Source organism: Pseudorca crassidens, chromosome 12 (assembly GCF_039906515.1).
Source record: "Pseudorca crassidens isolate mPseCra1 chromosome 12, mPseCra1.hap1, whole genome shotgun sequence".
NCBI classification, from domain to species: domain Eukaryota; kingdom Metazoa; phylum Chordata; class Mammalia; order Artiodactyla; family Delphinidae; genus Pseudorca; species Pseudorca crassidens.
The window spans coordinates 73,038,824-73,059,087 of record NC_090307.1 but is presented as its reverse complement, the minus strand read 5'-3'; the positions used below and the strand labels follow the sequence as shown (position 1 = coordinate 73,059,087).

At 52.3% G+C, this 20,264-nt stretch overlaps 1 protein-coding gene across 1 annotated transcript; it reads left to right on the top strand.

The window, feature by feature from the left end:
* The first annotated feature begins 9,622 nt into the window (after positions 1-9,622).
* Positions 9,623-19,396, top strand: CRYBB2 (crystallin beta B2). The gene is made up of 5 exons (XM_067701437.1): positions 9,623-9,676; positions 12,640-12,758; positions 16,123-16,255; positions 17,396-17,538; positions 19,210-19,396. Exons 1-5 carry the CDS (start codon positions 9,623-9,625, stop codon positions 19,376-19,378), a joined length of 618 nt encoding a protein of 205 aa, XP_067557538.1. The 3' UTR covers positions 19,379-19,396.
* Positions 19,397-20,264: the final 868 nt, after the last annotated feature.

Sequence of the window (20,264 nt, the reverse complement as noted above, 5' to 3'; positions counted from 1 at the left end):
CAGAACTCAAGTTCGTGTCCATCTCCGGAGCTCAGGTCGCCCTGCCCACCAGCTGTTGATGCTATAGCTGAACCTTCTCTGCTGCTGCAGCTGCTGTCCGTGAAGGCGGTGGCTGTTTATTGAGCACCTGCTGTGTTCTAGGTTTTGGGCAAGAGGTGTCCATGCCTGGTCTCAGTTTACACCAGGAAGGCCCCTGGCAGGATCCAGGGTTATGGGTCAGTGGAGGCAAGGAGGCCAACGCAGTACTGGGGACAGTGCCCCCTCCCCTCCCTCTCTCGGGCCAGACTTGGTCCCAGGCACTGCAGCTGGGTTAACTCTAGAGGTAGAGTTCAGCTGGACCCCATATTCAGGACAGACCCTGTCCAAAGCCTGAAACCCATAATAACCATCTGTGTAAAGGAGAGCTTGCTCTCTGCAAGTATTCCCATGCATTATCCCGTTCAACCCCACTAAAGGCCTCAGAAGCACAGAGAGGGGCAGCCAACTCCGAAGGTCACACAGCCAGGGAGAAGCAGACCTGGGATTTGACCCCAGGCCTGCATAACCCCAAAAGGCTGCTCTTAACTCCAACCTAGACTTAAATTTCCACCTAACACAGGGGCAGAGCCTGAGAGGGACAGTGAAGCAAAGGCATCCCTCAGTGACCAAAGGTCAAGGTTCAGGGCCAGGAAGTCACTTTACTTAATTGAGAGGCTTTGTAGACTAATGGTTAGAGGCAGTACATCTGAGATGGGCTTTGTTTTTTTAACATCTTTATTGGAGTATAATTGCTTTACAATGGTGTGTTAGTTTCTGCTTTATAACAAAGTGAATCAGCTATACATATACATATATCCCCGTATCTCTTCCCTCTTGCGTCTCCCTCTGAGATGGGCTTTCGATCCACATCACCCAGGTTTCTTTCCAGGCTCCCCCACTTACTGTGTGCCTTTGGGCAAGTCACTTAACCTCTCTGTGCCTCCGTCACCTCGTCTGTAACATGAAGTTAATAACACTATCTAGGTTGTTTTGAGTATTAGCGTAAGATTAATTGACAGAAAGGGATGAGAACAACAGATAAAGTGTGGGCTCTAGAAATATTCATCCTCATCCTCATCATCATTAGAAATGATGACCCTAGGGCTTCCCTGGTGGTGCAGTGGTTGAGAGTCCGCCTGCCGATGCAGGGGATGCGGGTTCATGCCCCGGTCCGGGAAGATCCCACATGCCGAGGAGCGGCTGGGCCCGTGAGCCATGGCCGCTGAGCCTGCGCGTCTGGAGCCTGTGCTCCGCAGCGGGAGAGGCCACAGCAGTGAGAGGCCCGCATACCGCAAAAAAAGAAAAAAAAGAAATGATGACCCTAGATATGGGCTCCGTGGTTGTATGAAGCAGAGAGACTTGCCAGTTACTCAGTAATGGGGGGTCATCCTAAGGCTGCCAGCACAAGCAAGAAAATAAGGAACCCAGGCTCCGTGGCCGGGCTTGGGGAGTCCAAGCTGTGATAAGGCTTCACGGGGAGAATGGGACCCGGCGTGTGAGCAGGGCTCATGGAGACAGGACTGCAGCCCAAGGACCCCTAGGAGCCAGTCGGCGGACTCTGTGGGTATCCTCCTAGGGGTCCACCATTAGGGAGCCTCAGCAAATGCATCCCCCCCACCTGCTTCTCCTGGGGTCCTCCTGCCACTTCCTGCTGCCAGCGGCCCCCTCTCCCCAGCCTTCACCCTGGATGTCTTTTATCTGCCCCGGATGGTAGCAGATGCTATGTGTTTTCCCATACCCCTTAGAACCTGAAATGGTGGTGTGTGGGGGCCACTTCCAGCTGCCGGCATCTGCATGCTTGTGTGCCGGGGGGTAGCTGGCATTCTGGGGAATTAATGCCTACTAGGAGCAGCTCTCATCCGATAGCTAACAGAAATTAGTGTATAAATACCCCAGCTCCCTACCCTCGGGTGGGAACATGACCAAGCATTCCTCCCCATTTTGGAAAGAATCATGGCACCTGCGGCAATGTTGCCCGCAGTGTTTGCATCACCAATAAATCACCTCTGGGCCAATCCGCATGTCTGGCTGTATTATGTTAAAGAAGATTCTTCATGGGCATATGAAAATGTCAAGCACACATTCAGTTCAATATTAACTTCTTTTTTTTTTTTTTTTTTTTTTTTTTGCGGTACGCGGGCCTCTCACTGTTGTGGCCTCTCCCGTTGCGGAGCACAGGCTCCGGACGCGCAGGCTCAGCGGCCATGGCTCACGGGCCCAGCCGCTCCGCGGCATGTGGGATCTTCCCGGACAGGGGCACGAACCCACGTCCCCTGCATCGGCAGGCGGACTCTCAACCACTGCGCCACCAGGGAAGCCCCAATATTAACTTCTTATCCAAACTTGTCCACTGTAAGTAGCACAAATACCTAACTCCTTGTTTACATCATTCTGGTATAACTGTGTCCAAACCTTTATCTATTGAAATACATATTATTACACATTTTATTTTATTTATTCTTATATATTATAGTTAGGACATTTTATTATGAATTTATTCTGAAAGTATGTACATAGGTGAGTTATAGTTTCAATTTTATTTCAGGAAAGGGCTGTCACACAATAATTGTCATGAGAAGGGAGTGTCGGTGCTGAAAGGGGTCAAGTTCTCGACTTGGTGGCCTCCGAGGCTCCTTGTAGCTCTGGCTCCTTTGTTTCTAAGGATCAAACTGTGTTTGGGGACACCAAGGCCTGTACTCTTTGTAACATCAAGAAGGTGATTTCAACTAAAAATACAGTTACCATATGATTCAGCAATCCCACTCCTGGGCATATATCCAAACAAAACTCTAATCCAAAAAGATACATGCACCCCTGTGTTCATAGCAGCACTATTCACAATAGCCAAGGCATGGAAACAACCTAAATGTCCATTGACAGATGAATGGATAAAGAAGATGTGGCACATATATACACTGGAATACTACTCAGCCATAAAAACCCCAAAACAATGCCACTTGCAGCAACATGGATGCAATTAGAGATTATCATACTAAGTGAAGTCGGAAAGAGAAAGGCAAATACCATATATCACTTATATGTGGAATCTAAAATATGACACAAATGAACCTATCTGTGAAACAGAAAGACTTGTGGTTGCCGGGGGGGGGGGGGGATGGGGGAGGGAAGGTTTGGCGGTTTGGGATTCGCAGATGCAAACTGTTGTATACAGAATGGATAAACAACAAGGTCCTACTGTACAGCACAGAGAACTATATTCAGTGTCCTATGATAAACAATAATGGAAAAGAATATTTTAAAAAAAATGTATATATGTATAACTGAATCACTTTGCTGTAAAGCAGAAATTAACACAACATAGTAAATCACCTATACTTCAATTAAAAAAAAAATCTTAGAAAAAGAAGAAGGTGATTTCAGACTTTTAGCTTCCAGAACTATGAGACAATACATTTCTGGAAGTCTTTTTGTGACATTATATTTATTGTGATAAAATAATCATAAAATTTACCGTTTTAACCACTTTTAAGTATACAGTTCAGTGGCATTAAATACATTTACAGTCTTGTGCAATCATCACCACCATCCATTTCCAGAAGTGTTTTTCATCTGGCCAAACTGAAACTCTGTACTCATTAGACCATAATTCCCGCGTCCCCCCTCCCTCCAGACCCCAGCAACCACTATTCTACTCTCTGTCTCTAAACTTAACTGCACTAAGAATCTCCTAGAAGTGGAATCATACAGTATTTGTCCTCTTGTGTCTGGCTTCTGTCACTTAGCAAACTGTCTTCAGGTTTCATTCAGGTTGTAGCCTGTGTCAGAATTTCCCTCCCTTTAAGGCTGAATGATATTCCATTGTAAGGATAGAACACATTTCGTTGATCCATTCATCTGTCAGTGAACATCTGGGCTGTGTCCACTTTTTGGCCATCGTGAGTAATGCTACTGTGAACATAGGTGTACACATACCAGCTGGAGTCCCTGGTGTATTCCCAGAAGTGGAATTGCTGGATCATGTGGGAATTCTATGCTTAATTTTTTCAGGAACCGCCATACTATTTCCCATAGAGGCTGTACCCTTTCATCCCCAAATTCTGTTGTTTCGAGCCACTAGTTTGGGGCCCTTGGTTACTGCAGTCCCTACTACGTGTCAGGCACTGGGCTTTGGGGATATGATGGTGTACGATCAGGCCATTCAAGGTGGCTGTTCTCTTGCTCTCTGTACGTCCCCTGCTGGACCAGCCCCTGCTTCACCTGCACCTGCTCACGTGACCCTACCTGTCCCCCCAGCCCCCAGCAAGTGATAGTCCTAATCCTTAGCCCAGAGCGGCTCCACCTGCTAGTTTATTAAAGGGAAACACCTGGCCTCGTAATGCTCATTAACCTGAGGGCCGTGAGGGGCGTGCCCAAGCTGCTGGTTTCCCGGGTAACTGATGAGCCCACGTGATGGCGGTTCCCCGTATAAATGGCAGCCTCCCTCCCCCCCCCCCAACCCGGGGTAAAGAGTGCCGCCATGTTCTGCTCGCTGTCTGCTGCGCATGGCGGGGTGTCGTCCCAGGACCCTTTGCTTCGGACGTGTAAGGTCCCGTGTCCAGTGACCGTTGATGTACCAGACTCAAGGCTGGGCAATTACAAGGCTCACAGGCCCGCGGGTGCAGCCCAACAGTTGGCCGGCCAACCAGGAGGCCGAGGAAACTCCCGTGAGCGCCGAGCTGTCGGGAACGGAAAGTTGCGGGGGGGTGATCCCGAGGCGGCCGTCCACTAGCACGCGGGGCCCTGGGGCGGCTGGCCACCACCAGAGCCTCCTTCCTCTTCCTTACATTGAGGATGCCCTGTTCAACTCAGAGTCTCTTTCCAGTTTAGAAGTAGCAGCTCCACCCTCGGGGTTCATCTGACTGCACGAGGATGGCTGGTGAATACGGAGGAAACACAAGGACCTGGGTTATCCATCAGATACTTGGGTGTTATCTGGACGGGTAAGACAAGCCTACCCCGAAACAGCACCCCTACGCAATTACAGACACAGGCTTTAGGGATATTAACTCAGGGACAGCCTTGTGAATTGGACGCGGCCAGTTACCCAGAGGGGTTTGGTTAGGGGCTGTGGCAATGGCAGAATAATAAGAGAACCCTTGGGTTTCTGGGCCCAGCTATGGGAGGGGGCAGAGCAACGATATAGGGGGATGGGACCACAGCTACAGGCCGTCTACAACGCGTTACCACAGGTGGGAGCTGACCCAAGTCATCGAGCATCACAACCACTATTCAGGGCCTAGAACAGCCATGCGTGACCTACAGGACCCCCGTGGGCATGGATAGCCACCAAGGACCATGAAGCCCAGGGATGGGCTGATAAGAATGCCATACACTCGCTTTTCCACCTGCCTTGCTACCCCACCACTGCGGGGCTATGACGGGACCACTTGAACGATTGAGAGGGGAGCTTGCTCTCAACACGTGGACCAGGAGGCTGACTTGAGCCCTGAGAAATATCCCTGAGCGTCCCCGGACCATCGTCCCGGCGCCTACGCCGTGTTAACCTAGAGGAACTAGTCAACACTAGCTCAGCTGTTGACACCGAGGGACCAAAGGACCGTTGCCAAGCACCTGTCGGGACAGCATCTCACTTTTGGCCTTGCCGCAGGGTCTACCCCCGGGGAACAGTTATAAAGTGGCCTGGGACTGGCAGGTAAGTCCCGGTGGTTTGTGTCTGCCGCTTCGTGGGGAACAGCATTAGAAAGGGGCTTACAGATTTCCCCTGTCTTCTCCCCGGCCCCGCCTAAGGCCGCTACGGTAATTAACCTGGGCCCCTCCTGGAGAAAGGCGCCATTATATTAACCCGGTGGCCTGTTGTTTAACCGCCTCTTCAGTATTCAGCGCCGGCTGTGGGGACCGAGGGTGGACAGGGGGTGTGGCCTGCAGGCAGGTGGGTTGTCTCAGTGCCGTGACTGTTTGTATTTTGCTCGATGGTCGTGATATTCCCTGTTTTGCGCCTATTGAAGCTTACGTTTCGACCCTAGTCTGAGTGGAGGGAATCTGTTCTCAGACTGGGCGGCAGTGGTGGCCTCACTGCGAGATGAGTACGATTGCCGTTGTGGTCCTCCGCTGGGCTTACATGAAAAGCTGACCCCACAGCACCTGGCTTACTTGTGATGCTCCTTAGCTGCTGGTGTCTAGATTGCATTTGTGGTGTTTGCTTGCAGCGCGCCCCGGCCTGACCCTAGGGATATCGGGGAAGTGGGGTGGACCAGGATTGCAAGGGTCGTGTGGGGTCTGTAGGGGTGGCGTGTATGGTCAGGCCCCTCAAGATGGATGTTCTCTTGCTCTGTGTCTGTCCCCTGCTCGACCAGCCCCTGCTTCACTCACATGACCACCCAACCCTCTTCATTAGTCCCTGGTTATTGAGGAGCCCACCTGACGTCAATTCCCCCTATAAAGGGCAGCCTCCTTCTTCCCTGAGTAGCTGGAAAAGATTTCTGCCATGTCTGGTCAGCCATTGGCCGCACATGGTGAGGTGTCGCTCCAGAAGCGTTTATGTCCAATATCCTCTGTCCAATAAACCACTGATGTCTCTGTCGCTGTCTCTGGGCTCTTTCTTTGGTCTCAAGCCTGGGAAACTACAAGGCTCACAGGCTTGCGGGTGCAGCCCAACAGGTGGTGAACCAGGCAGACAATGGCCCTTCCCTCGAGATGCTTATCTTGTATTTGGAATGACAGCAGGTAAATGAGTAACATGATGTCAGGTGGTGAGAAGTGCTACAGAGAGACACAGCATGCCCAGGGGGCTGTGTGTGTGTGTGTGTGTGTGTGTGTGTGTGTGTGTGGTGTGGGGGGGGCATGGAAGGCAGGGGCAAGCAAGTCCCCTCACTCAAACCCAGTTTCCAAACCCCCGTGCTGTCCCCTCTCTGCTGCCTGACCTTGGATTCAGTCAGGACACAGGCTGTCTACAGGGAGGACGTGCAAACTGGAGGAATGCCAGTTAAGGCCAAATGCCCATGAGGCAGCAATGAAGCCGGCAGGAGGGATGTGAGAGGTTTCTCCACACCATGGGGCCCAAGGATCCTAAGGGCACCCCCCTGAGGAACAGTGAGTGCTGGGACAGTCAGAGGCTTTCAGGATGAAGATTCCTCTCCTCAGCCCTGCAAGATCAGGCCTCTTCCCACCTTGGCCGCCCAGCCCAGGCCCTGCCCCACCACAGCCCACCCTGTAGCTGCATTAACCTGTTTGCAGGTCTTCTTACCGCGACATTGCCTTGTACCTGGTCCCCTCCTCCCAACCCGGTTTCCCAGGCGAATGTCTCCTCATCCCTGAGGACTTTGACTCTTCCCAGGAGCCTTCCTGGATGGTCCCCTCCCTGGCACTACCCCTTAGAGCAGCGCTTGGCACCGAGCGCATGCCTGAGCAATATTTGTGGAATGCGTGGATGGGTGGATGGATGGATGCTGGACGCTGCCAAACCACCTTCCTGTCCTTGTTGTTTTTTTCACCAGGGCCACTGAGATTTGCCTCTGTCTGCCTCCCCCAGGGCTCAACTGACCACATCAGTGAACCCAGCCTGCCCCTGGTCCTGGCAGCTGGACGGCTGATGCATGCAAAGCGGGCATCTCCTTGCTCAACCGCCTGACCACCCTGGCGCAGCCGAATCTGAAAGCTGATGACATTATTGTGCAGAGACACAATGTCTGTGGGCATTTGCTGACCTGGGCTTTGGTGCGGGCTTAATCCAGCATTCTCGCCCCGCTTTCCACAGGGACGCAGCGGTCACCCGCCTTGGCACCGGCACTGCTGGGGAAGGTATAAATGCCACCTCCCGCCGGCCGGCTCCACGGGCACTCTTGGGCTGGTGTCACTGGTAAGAATGCCTCTATTGCTTGTCTTGCCTTTTTCTCTCCTCCTCCTCCCTGATGGAAAGTGTGGGAGACCCGGGTTCAAATCCAGAGGCTATCACTTTCTGACAGGGTGACTTGGGGCAAAGACCTCAAGGTGCTGAGCCTCGGTTTTCTTTTCTGTTAAATGGGAAGGGGGTCATAAAACCTCCTTGGCTGCGGGGCTCAGAGATGCGTAGGTGAGTGGCCTAGCACGGTGCCTGGCACAGTGTGTATTTTGGTGATGCTCTTCATTAGTATTAAACAGTCCATCAGCATCCTCGTTTTGCCAGTGGAGGAGAATATAGCTGAGGGTTTGCAGGTGGAAGGAGTAAAACCACAGAAGGTTCAGCTTCATTTCTAGGGCGGTGAGTCAGCTCTCTCCATATCCACAAACGCTCCCGGGCACCGGCTCTGTGTCCCGCCTTGGGACAGCTAGGAAGCAGCCCCGCTCTCGGGGAGCTCCCAGCAACAGGTGACTCCAAAGGCACTAAAACTGGGTGGAAAGGACCCTAATAATGCCATAACTGGTGCCGTGTACTGAGCACGAGTGGGTTCCGGGACGGCTGCCAAGTGCTTGAGCTTTTCTGTGTTCTATGATTGGATCATCACAACCTGTTCATAGCTATGACCAGGCACCCTCCTGTCCCCATTTTACAGAACAGGAAATTGAGGCACAGAGGGGATGACCTTCCCAGGGCCTTGATGCTGGTACGCAGCGGAGGAAGCGCCTGAGTTGAACCACCTGAGCTTAATCTTTAGTCTGAGGAGGCTGCTGGGGCTGTAATGTGGCATCCTGGGCACAGTGACAGACCCAGAGGTCTGGTTTCTTAGGGGAGAAGGGCAGGTTTGGCTCCCAACCTGCTTTAGTTGAATGTCCTCTTTTGGGGGAACATCCTGGCCTGGCCTCTGGTGTGGAAGGAGCTTCTGGAAGCCGGATGTTATCTCTGGAGAAGGAGACAGGTTCCCCCTCTACACTGGGAAAACACAGGCTCTGTTGTCTGCCCATCCTGTGGGAAGGGAGAAGAAACTGACACCCTTCCAGAATTTTCTGACGTTCTTGGCTGCTAAGAAACTCTCCCTGCTGCTGACCACAGTGCCTGAACTTCCATAATACTCACGTCATTGCTTTCTTGTGGCAGGAGTTCCATCACAGCCTTGTGTACTATTTGGGTGGTGGAGGGGAGGATAAGGCCAATGGTGGAAAGGAGCATTCTGGGTACTGGATGTGGGGTGGGGCAGGAGTCAAGGAGGAAGTTGGGGATGAGGGGCGGGGGCCCAGGGGACTTCGTGAGATGGCAGATTGGGAGCTAAAACCTGGCCAGGCACAGCCAGTGCGTGGGGTTTGTCTGCCCACATTATTTTCTTTGAATCAAGAAATTTCTGCGTAATATCAATCGATGCATAAGAAATTTATGCATAATAGCATCAATTATCTGGGGCCAAATGGGTCCCCACTCACACTCTAGTGTCTCACTTTATTTTTTAGTAGACCTCATTTCTCTGTCCCCCCTCGGAGCCGGCCTGGACACAAAGAAGCGAAGCTAAGGATGGACGTTCAGGCAGCCGCTGGCCGTCCCCACTGCCCTAGGACAACCTGAAATCAGGGAGACAGAAAACAGCACGTGGGGCTGGAGTGATGTGGCCCCGGGACACGCTGCCGCCACTACCTTTGTCCCCCCCCAGTGAGGGAACCGAGGGCCCAGAGAGAGGTCCTCACTGCTGCTTCCCCCATGCCTTGCCTTCCAGGTCATTCCTGCACCGGACCGCCCACCATGGCCTCAGACCACCAGACCCCAGCGGGCAAACCTCAGCCCCTCAACCCCAAGGTGGGTACCACGTGGGAGGAAGGGGTGGCAAGCATGGTGCCTCTCCCAGGCTCGGTTTCCCTGCTGTAAAGTGGGGTTGGTGCCTTCCTTTCTGGGGCTCCCCCTCTCTGGGCCACAGTCTCCCTGGCTTGCACACTGGAGGGGGTGCTGATTCAGAAGGCCCCTCCCCAGCCCACGACTAGCATCCTTCTGGCTTTGGAGACTTAATTTTCTCTGCTGTACCCTTTACCCCATTGCCCAGGGTGGGTCCCCAAAGCCGAGTCAGACCCTCGGTCCAGTCTGAGAGGGGGCTTGTGAATGGGGGGTGGGGTGGGAATCCTGACTCCACACCTGCTGTGTGACCTTGGCCAGTCACTTGACCTCTCTGAGCCTCAGGTCCCTCCTTCAAAAAATGGGGAGCGTTGGACTCATGGCATAAGGTAATTGTGAAGAGGCAAAGAAAACAGGCTCAGGGCTTCCCTGGTGGCACAGTTGTTGAGAGTCCGCCTGCCGATGCAGGGGACACGGGTTCATGCCCCGGTCCGGGAAGATCCCACATGCTGCGGAGCGGTTGGGCCCGTGAGCCATGGCCGCTGAGCCTGCGTGTCCGGAGTCTGTGCTCCGCAACCGGAGAGGCCAAAACAGTGAGAGGCCCGCGTACCGCAAAAAAAAAAACCAAAAACAAAATCAAAGAAAACAGGCTCAGCCTAATGCTTGTCCACCTAACGCCAGCCTTCTTTGTTTTTTCCTCCTAAGGGCAGTGGGATCTTATCCCAATGTCAGGGGCTTGTCACACTGAATCTGCCCTCAAACTTCTACCAGCAACAGTCCACCAGGCTGCCCTCCTGTTTCCCTCTGCCTCGGAGGCCCCAGGCATAGATTCCATCCTGGAACTGCCTTTTTGTCTGATTTGGGCCCCCACCCCAGCTCACCCCAATTCTGTCCCTTAAGAGGCTTACTTTCTAGAAGAAAGACAATAAATAAACTAATATATAACTTCAAGGAGTGAAAAGCGTTAGGAAGAAACAAGAGTGGGTTCTTTAGGGTCAGGGTGGACGAGGAACGTGTTAGCTAAGGTGGTCAGGGAGGACTTCTCTGAGGAGGTGACATTGAACAGAGCCCCCAGTCAAGTGAGGAAGTAGTGAAAGTTGGGGAATGGGGGGTAGGGGAGAGTGTTCTCGGCCAAGGGCACAGTGAGTGCAAAGGCCCGGGGGTTGGAGTGAGATGGGTAAGTTTGAGCAGCAAGAAGCCCAGTGCGATGTGGCTTGGAGCAGCTCTGTCCAACCGATTTCAGATGGGAGCCACTTACTGACTTTAACACTTCCTAGTAGCCATGTTAACAAAGTAAAAAGAAACGGGAAATTAATTTTCATACATTTTATCAAGCCCAATATATCCTAATGTACAGTCAGTAGAAAAATTATTAGAGAACTATTTTACATTCTTTTTTTCGTACTGTATCTTCAACATCTGATGTGTATTTGATACCCACAGCACATTTTATTTCAGATTAGTTGCCCGTGTTCAGTAGACATCTAGCAGTTGCTGAATTGGACCGTGCAGGTTGAAAGGATTAGGTAATATGTAAATTTTTAGCCTCCATTTGTTGATACATACAACAACAGTAATAATACTGAGCTCCTGGGCTCTGAGGCCTTGCAAACGCATGGGGCGTCTGACCTGCCTTGCCCTCCTTGCCCCTGTAAGCCCTTGTCTCCCGGGCCAGTGTCATAATCCACTTGCCCCCGACTCCCAGGTTCCTGATTCTTCTCAGTAAGCCTGCAGAATAGGCATGATGCCCCATTTTGCAGATGGGGCAGCTGAGGCTCAGAGCCATCGCGTGGCCTCCTCAGGTTGCACGGCTGGATGCAACAGAGGCGACGTAGGAGCCCAGTTCGTCTCCTGACCCATCTGTGGTCTCGTCAGTGATCGTGAAGGCTGAACTGAGCCCATGGAATTTGGCTGTGAACCTTGCTGGGCCTCCCTCCCCTGGCTTTGTCTGGCTAATCCCCGGCCTGGGAGAGAGGGGCGTGTTTACCCAGCCAGTGCTGACCGCCTGGATTGGGCAGCTGCCCCTCCTGGAGGCCCCCTTCCCTGAACCCCGTCCCCCTTCATCCAGAGGCAGTCCCCTGGGGCAAGTGTGGCTGGCAAACGTCTGCCCCCAAGTTCTGTCTGGAATCCTGACAGGAGGCAGCTGCCCCCCTCCCCCTGCTCTTAGCACTTGGCTCTGAGGCCGGAGGAGCCCTTTCAGTTTTGCTGATCTTCCCTTTTCCTGATGGGGATCCTGCCGGCCCTTCCCTGGGCTGCTGAGAGGCAGGTGAGGCAAGGGGAGTGAAGTCCTCTTAAGAAGTATCCAGAGGGGGAGGAAAGCCTGCAAAGCCTGTGGGGGCTTAAGAAAAGGGCACAGGTATGCGTAGTCTTATGGGTGAAACGGGGGTGGAGGGTGGATACGGCAGCACTGGTCCAGCTCTGATGGGGGCAGGAGAAGCTTAAGCAGCATGGTCTAGCATCTTGCTACCCCTACTCTGGTCCACAGGCCAGTGGTACCAAAATGCTGCTCTACAGGAAACAGCATCAGACGAGCTTGGGCTCTGATGTCAGCTCTGCCACTTACCCACTTGGGATCCTTAGCATGTCCCTTAATATAATTATGCCTCCCACACCCAGAACAAATATGGTGTGCTAGCCATTACACTCCTCTGAATCCTTCCAACAACCCCATGATGTAGGTTCTGTCTTTATTTCCCATTTTACAAATGGGGAAACCGAGGCTCAGACAGGTGAAATACTGGCTCAAGGTCTCACAGCTGGTAACTGGAGCCAAGACTGTCAGACTTTATATTTGGTTCATGATTCCCGAGTGTGGAACCCTTCAGCATCCTCCAAGGCTCTCTGAGTCCCCTCCCTACGCCCTCCCACCCCTGCTGCCCTGTTCTCCCTCCTCCCCATCGGGACGGGGGTCTGACTCTCTCCTCCTGTTGCAGATCATCATCTTTGAGCAGGAAAACTTCCAGGGCCACTCACATGAGCTCAATGGGCCCTGCCCCAACCTGAAGGAGACCGGCGTGGAGAAGGCAGGCTCTGTCCTGGTGCAGGCTGGACCGTAAGTACCTGGGGGGTCTCACTTGGTCAGGGGTTGCCAGGGTGAGGCAATCAGGCTGTAGAGCGAGCTGGAGGGATCCGCTCTCACTGAGCTCCTAGACTGTGCAATCAGGGGACCAGGATTTGGGGTCTTGGCAGCCTGTGGAGAGAGCTTGTGGTCTGAGGTCAAATAGAGCTGGGTTTCAAATCCTGGTTCCACCAATTCTGTGCTGTGTGATGTTGGACCAGGAACCTCTCTCTCTGAGCCTCGGTTTTCTCCTCTGTAGGATGAGGTTAACCATGTCCTCCTGGGGATGATGAGATGGAGCTCATGTGAAGAGCCTGACACCAAGGTCATCCACTTCCTTGAGGCAGGGAGACAGACACAGTGACTCCCGTGGACCTTTTTAGAGCTGCCAATCTCTGGCTCTGGGAGTGTGCTCGCTCTCCTGGGAGGTTTAAAGCTGGATACCCCAGCTCTGCAACCACCACTCCCTTCCCAGGACCTGGGGATACTTGGTTTTCGCAGATATGCTGACACATTTGGGGGCCAGCAGGCTTGGGACCCCTGGCCCAAGAGAGAAGGGGAGGTGACTGGTCAGGTCTGACTCTGCCACGCTCAGGTGACATAGTTGAGCACGGCCTGCAGGGGCCTCTCCTTGTGGTTCCCTGACTGTTCCTTCTCTCCAAGAGCCTCCGGAATCAGGGGTGGCCACCAGTGACCCCCAACAATAGGTCAGTGAGTCTAGTGTGGGTCCTGGATGACCCGCACCACACCTCAAGGTTCACTGGGAATTCTGCAGTGTGTGATGACCCTAATTGAATCAGAGTCTCCTGGTGTGGAGAGCACAGCCAAAGGAATGGCCCTGCCCGCCCCACTTAGCTGATACGCTCAGAGCATCAGTGTTCCTGAGAGCATGGCTTCCTGGACGGCTGAAGTTTTGTCAACTGAAGCACCACATCTGATTTTTCAGTTGTCTTTTTTTTAGTATTTGGATGGAAGAATTTCTCAAATAGACCTTACATTCCTCCTCTGCTTTCTTTTAAAAAATATAACTTTGATATTTTTATTAATTATTGTTTATTGTTTAAAATTAAGGAGCAATGGTTTAGTGCAAAAAAACCATACGACTCTAATCTTACCACTCAGAGTAACCATTAAGATTTTCATATAAACTTATATTTTTCTCTGTATATATCTCATCAAATATATATTAGATATATACTTAATTAAAAGTCAGATCATGTTTCACATACTGTTTTATAACTCATTTTGAAAACTTTTATCTCAAATTCTCTCCATGTCATTAAGTAGCATTTTATGTCAATGCTTTTCAAAGAGTTTTTTGGAGGTAAATCTGTATCAGAATCATAGAAGGTGGGGAGGCTTTGAAGTGCAGATTCTTTTTTTTTTTTAAAAATGCTTGGCTTTTTTTGTTTGTTTATTTATTTATTTTTGGTGTGTTGGGTCTTCGTTTCTGTGCGAGGGCTTTCTCTAGTTGTGGCAAGCGGGGGCCACTCTTCATCGCGGTGCGCGGGCCTCTCACTATCGCGGCCTCTCTTGTTGGGGAGCACAGGCTCCAGACGCTCAGGCTCAGTAGTTGTGGCGCACGGGCCCAGCTGCTCCGTGGCATGTGGGATCTTCCCAGACCAGGGCTCGAACCCGTGTCCCTTGCGTTAGCAAGCAGATTCTCAACCACTGCGCCGCCAGGGAAGCCCCCGAAGTGCAGATTCTTGGGTCCCAGCCCTGGCCCAGTGAATCAAACTCTTGGGCCTGGAGCCCAGGAATCTACATTTCACAAACCCACCACCTTGTGATATTTCTGCCCAGTTAAGTTTGAGAACCCCTCTCCTACTGCATTGTTTTTCATACCTTTGTAACATTTCATTACGGGATACGACATAATTTACTCAACCAGGCCCTGCCCGTTGGATGCGTAAGTTGTTTTGATTATTTGATATTATAAACGACACCGTGATGAACATCGTTACCCGTGTATCTGTGAGCTCTTTGACAACTGTTTTCTAAGGACACGTTGTCTAAAGCTGAATTGCCACATCAAGAGGGCATCCTCTGCTAAAAGCAGCAAGAAACACCATCTCTCCTTCCGTTAAGGACTTAGATGACTGTTCCAAAGAGTTGTCCCTGTGCCAGGCTGAACTGTCTGCCTCTGTGATGAACGCCCCAGAATGCCAGGCATCATGAAGTCGGTCCCACCTTTTTCTTATTGTCCCCTTTCCTCTATTAGCCATGCCCCACCGGCAGGTAATCCTTCCCTGTAAGGATTTTCTCTTCTACTGTGGATCTAAGACTGTTAGAGTTTTGTGTAGCGTAGGAGTCCAGAGACCACCATCAAGAACCAAAGAGATGGGCTTCCCTGGTGGCGCAGTGGTTGAGTCCGCCTGCCGATGCAGGGGACACGGGTTCGTGCCCCGGTCCGGGAGGATCCCACATGCCGCGGAGCGACTGGGCTGTGAGCCATGGCCGCTGAGCCTGCGCGTCCGGAGCCTGTGCTCCGCAACGGGAGGGGCCACAGCAGTGAGGGGCCTGCGTACCGCAAAAAAAAAAAAAAAAAAAAAAGAACCAAAGAGGAAAGAGACCCAGAGAGAAGGGGTTGGTATGAGCAAGGTGCGTGAGCTTTAGATACAGGGATGCTCTGCAGTCCGTTCTCGGTGGTAAGAGCTGATTGGGCACACTTCTTCCCAACTCCGTGTCCACTGATGCCACACTGAGAGCTTTGACGCTGGCCACGGTGGGAGTACTTACACCATGGAAATTAGCAAACGCTACAAACAGGATTTGTTTTGTTTTTCAGAGCTGGCTTTTAATTTACCAGCATAATTTAATTTACCATTTACCAGCGTACCATTGGCCTTGGGACATGGGTTCTATACATCTGTGTTTGTTGCTAGGCCATCTTTTAGGCTTCCTCCTTATTCCTTGGTTACGTTCCAGATGATTGAAGTCAGCACCGTGCTGGGTTCTGGATAACTGAGGTGATGCTGCTCTTGGATTTGCTGTGCTTGGATTTAAATGAGGTTGCTACTCTTTTTTTTTTTTTTTTTTTTTTTGCGGTACGCGGGCCTCTCACTGCTGTGGCCTCTCCCGCTGCGGAGCACAGGCTCCGGACGCGCAGGCTCAGTGGCCATGGCTCATGGGCCCAGCCGCTCCGCTGCATGTGGGATCTTCCCGGACCGGGGCACGGACCCATGTCCCCTGCATCGGCAGGCGGACTCTCAACCACTGCGCCTCCAGGAAAGCCCTGCTGCTCATTTTGATGAACTGGGCAACTGTGAGCTCTGGGGCCCAAACGAGTAGCCAGGGCCCCACAGAGGAAGCCTGGAGTGAGCCTGACTTGCCCTCTCTCTCTCTGTCTCCACTGCAGCTGGGTGGGCTACGAGCAAGCCAACTGCAAAGGGGAGCAGTTTGTGTTTGAGAAGGGCGAGTACCCCCGCTGGGACTCATGGACCAGCAGCCGGAGGACAGACTCCCTCAGCTCCCTGAGGCCCATCAAAGTGGTAAGCCCCTGACCCTCATCTTCTTCCTCTCTTTGCCCGCCTGGAGCCAGCGGTCTGGGGACCAGGAAGGAGCCTTTACCTCTGGCATCGTGCCCCTTCTGACTGGCGGGAGACTTCCTGGCTGTGTGACCTCGCATAAGTCACTTCAATTCCCTGAGCCTCAGTTTCCTCACCTGTAAGATGGGGATGTTAGTATCTACTGTCCTGAGACACCAGCAGGCTTAGCCTGAGAACTGCCGCATCGTATGACTTCAGGGGCTTCCTTCAAGATGCTCCAGGGGGCGCTGTTCACATTCTATTCTATGCGGATGGTGCTGTCCAGGGCTGTGTGATTTCTGTCACAAAGCAATCGTTCCATAAATGATTGCCACCATAAATATTCAAAGAAATTCTGGGTTTCGGGCTGGAGGAGAAGGCAGTTTAGCTCTTGTTCACGACTCATGCCAGTGTAACCTTTCAGAGCTTCTCTGATCCTGATTACTAGCGTGTGAACTCTCTGGAGGGCAGAGGGCCCAGCGATGCTCATTTATACTCCCAAACCTCCCCAGCCCAGTCTAGTTCTCCCCAGAGCTAGATGGAAAATCGGAGAACGTTGGACTTGGCGTTCCACAGACCTGGGTTCCTCTGCTGGCTCTGGCACTTCCGGCTGTGTGACCTTGACCAAGTCACTTTACCTCTTTAAGCCTCAGTTTTCTTATCCACCAAACAGCATAAGAGTAGTTTAAAGGATGAAAGGAGATGACAAAGAAAAATGTCACAGGAACAGGAGGATGGGAAGATATGTGGAGATGAAGGAAAGCCAAAATATTTCAAGTGTCTGCTGGAGGCACGATAAGCTCATGGTGTGTGTGTGTGTATCATGGCTGCCATTTAGTTTTTAAAAGGGGAGTTGAGGCATTGGGAGGGAAAATGCCATTTCAGAATCAAATAGTCCCCAAAGTGTAGAATCTGGAGTGTCTGTTATGTGAAAATAGCCCAGTAGGATCTTAATGAACAAACCCTGTTGGATGCCGTTGCCATAGACACTCACGTGGTGGGGGTCTTGGGCCAGAGGGCTGCAGGTGGAGCCTGCTGGTCCCAACTCCAGGGCACCCTGGGCGCTCTCACCCACGCTCGCTTTCCCCCACTCCCTGTCCACAGGACAGCCAGGAACATAAGATCATCCTCTATGAGAACCCCAACTTCACAGGGAAGAAGATGGAGGTGATAGACGATGATGTGCCCAGCTTCCACGCCCACGGCTACCAGGAGAAGGTGTCTTCTGTGCGGGTGCAGAGTGGCACGTGAGTGCACAGCCGGCCCTGGCTCGCCCCGCCCCAGGAGCCCAGACCCTGGGCTGCTAAGTCCTGCTCTGTCCTGAACTCTGGGGATCTTAGACATTCCTGATCTCAGTCTTCTCATTGGAAAATGGGCGTTGAAATCATCAGCCTACACATGGCTTTCAGCCCCTGAAGTTCCATCCTGATCTGCCTTTTGGGCAACACCCTACCTCTGGAGGAGAGAAACCTTGGCCTTAACCTCAGCCCCAAAGAGCAGGACAGTAAATGGTGGGGGGGGCGGGGCAGGGTAAGGCAGAGGTGGGGGGGGGCGTGGGGGGGAGCAGAAGCTGGGAATGAGTTGAGTGGTCTTAACAGAGCTGGGAGAGGCAGGAAGTCCAGCCAGTGCTGGCCTTTGACTGCATGAGTTCCTGAGATTGGAAATAGGAGGGATCCTTCTCCACCAAGTTAAACTTCGGCACATAAACCTCAGCCATCAGCATCGGGGAATTTCTCAGTGTGAAACATTTGGATTCCACGGGGAGTCTGACAGTGGGCTTTGGGCAGTGGTGTGCTGGGGACGGCTTGTACCAGCTTGCAAAAGCTGACTTAACTTTTCAGAATTTACGTGAGCTGGTTATTTAATCATTGGTAACTTGAAATGAGCCATCATGAAGTATTTACACCTCAGAAATTGGAAAATGTTACAAATCAAGACTTTGCCCCCCGCCCCCCGCCAAGAGAGCTAGTTTACCAACACATACTGGCTTTCTGGGGCTTGTCAAACTCTTAGAGCGTGCAAGGTTCTGTATTCATGTTCGCCTCCATTTACTCATTTATTCATTCATTGATTCAATTTGTCGAGTGACGTCATATGCCAGGCACCGTGTTAAGTCATCAGTAAGTCAAGGTGGGTTAAACAGACCTGGCCTCTGCCTTGTGTAGCTAGCAGTCTGGTTGCGGACAACTGTTAATAGTTTAGGAATCCGCACGAATCTGGTCTCCTTCCCCGAGGAAGGCACTTTCGAGCTGAGATCTCAAGAAAGTAGGTATTATAGAGGTAAAGAGAAGGAAGGACATCCCAGACGGTGAGAACTGCACATGCAAAGGTCCTGTGGTGGGAGGAGCCTGGTGAGTCTGATGGGCTCTACAAGGGACGGAGTGGCTGTGCTGCAGAGATATAGGGGCCCAAGTCTGAGAAGCAGAGCTAGAGGTGTCCACAGGGGCTGGATGGGCAGGTCCATGTGGGCCAGGACTGTGATGCTTTCTGGGGAGAAGACTGTAATGGTCATCAGGTACTCAGAGTGAGTGACCCCTAAATGGTGATGGCTTCAAAGGATGGAGGGATCATGGAGGACTCCTGGGACCTAGCCTGCTGTCCTTTGGCCTTGCGAGGGGTTGGGTTAAGAGGCCTGTCTTCTTCTAAGCATAAGTGAGCTTGAGATCACCCCTTCCTCTGAACCCAGTGTCAGGCCTTCAGTTAAAAGTTGCTTCTGGAGATAGTGAGCTCCCCATCAAGGGAAGGAAGATAGCAGAGGCTGGTCCCAGGAAGGGTGGGGGTGTGCCTGCTCAACACCCAGTTAGTGTGAAATGATTGGGAGGTCCCACCCTTCCTAGTGGCTAAACAATTCCCTCCCTCTGTCTCCATCTGCATCTCCTGTCTCCCCACGTCCCCTCTTCCCACCTCTGGCCCTGCAGGTGGGTCGGCTACCAGTACCCCGGCTACCGCGGGCTGCAGTACCTGCTGGAGAAGGGTGATTACAAGGACAGCGGCGACTTCGGGGCCCCCCAGCCCCAGGTGCAGTCCGTGCGCCGCATCCGTGACATGCAGTGGCACCAGCGAGGCACCTTCCACCCCTCCAACTAGTGCCCCCCATTTCCTCCTTCCCAGGGGCCTGGCCAGCTGCCCAGGATCCCACCAGACATCCTGGCGAGTGAATAAAGTGTGACTTGCAACTTGTCCGCAGCAGTGTCTTTTATCCCCCGTGGGAGCCGGGGTGCTGCGTGCACTTATCCCCGTGGGAGCCGGGGTGCTGCGTGTAGTGTGTGTGCGCATACGTGCACTTGTATGAAAGACAGAGACACAGAAAGACGAGAGAACCAGAAAGTGACTGGGTGAGGGGTGGGCAACCTCTTCGAGAATTTTCAGCTCTGCAGCTGCTTAGCTGTGTGACCTTGGGCACATCGTCCAACCTCTCTGAGCCTCCACCTGCCTTACAACCCTCTTGACCCCATGAGCGGCTGGCTTAGCTGACCTCTCAGTCCTTCTTGTGTGGTTGCTGAGCAGTCACTCAAGGGCACGTGATGGATGCTCCAGCCCTTAAAATTGTATCCACTGCCTGCCATTCCCACAGAATTGCCTTATCACCTTGAACCTGGGAGTTTTCTTAGATCTGCCCAGCAGAGCCCCAAACCCTGCCATCCCCACTCCATCCCGGAGAGAGGTCACAATGACCTGTTTGTAGGTTTGTGTGTTCCTTGGTTCCTTTGTTCACAACTTGATTGGGGTTGTCACTTAGCATAGCAACTGGGGGCTGGGTTCCTGCATCCGACTGGCCTGGATCCTAATGGCTGTTCTGGAGGCTTGGCCAGTGATGGGGCCTCAGAACCTTAATGCTTCCACTTGGAAAAATAGGGAAAAAATAGTGCCTCCTTAACAGGGTTACAGCAAGGACAACATGAGATAGCCCAGGTGTTCTCTATATAAATGTTAATCACTGGTTGGTTTTCTGTAGTGCAAATATCCCCTTCCA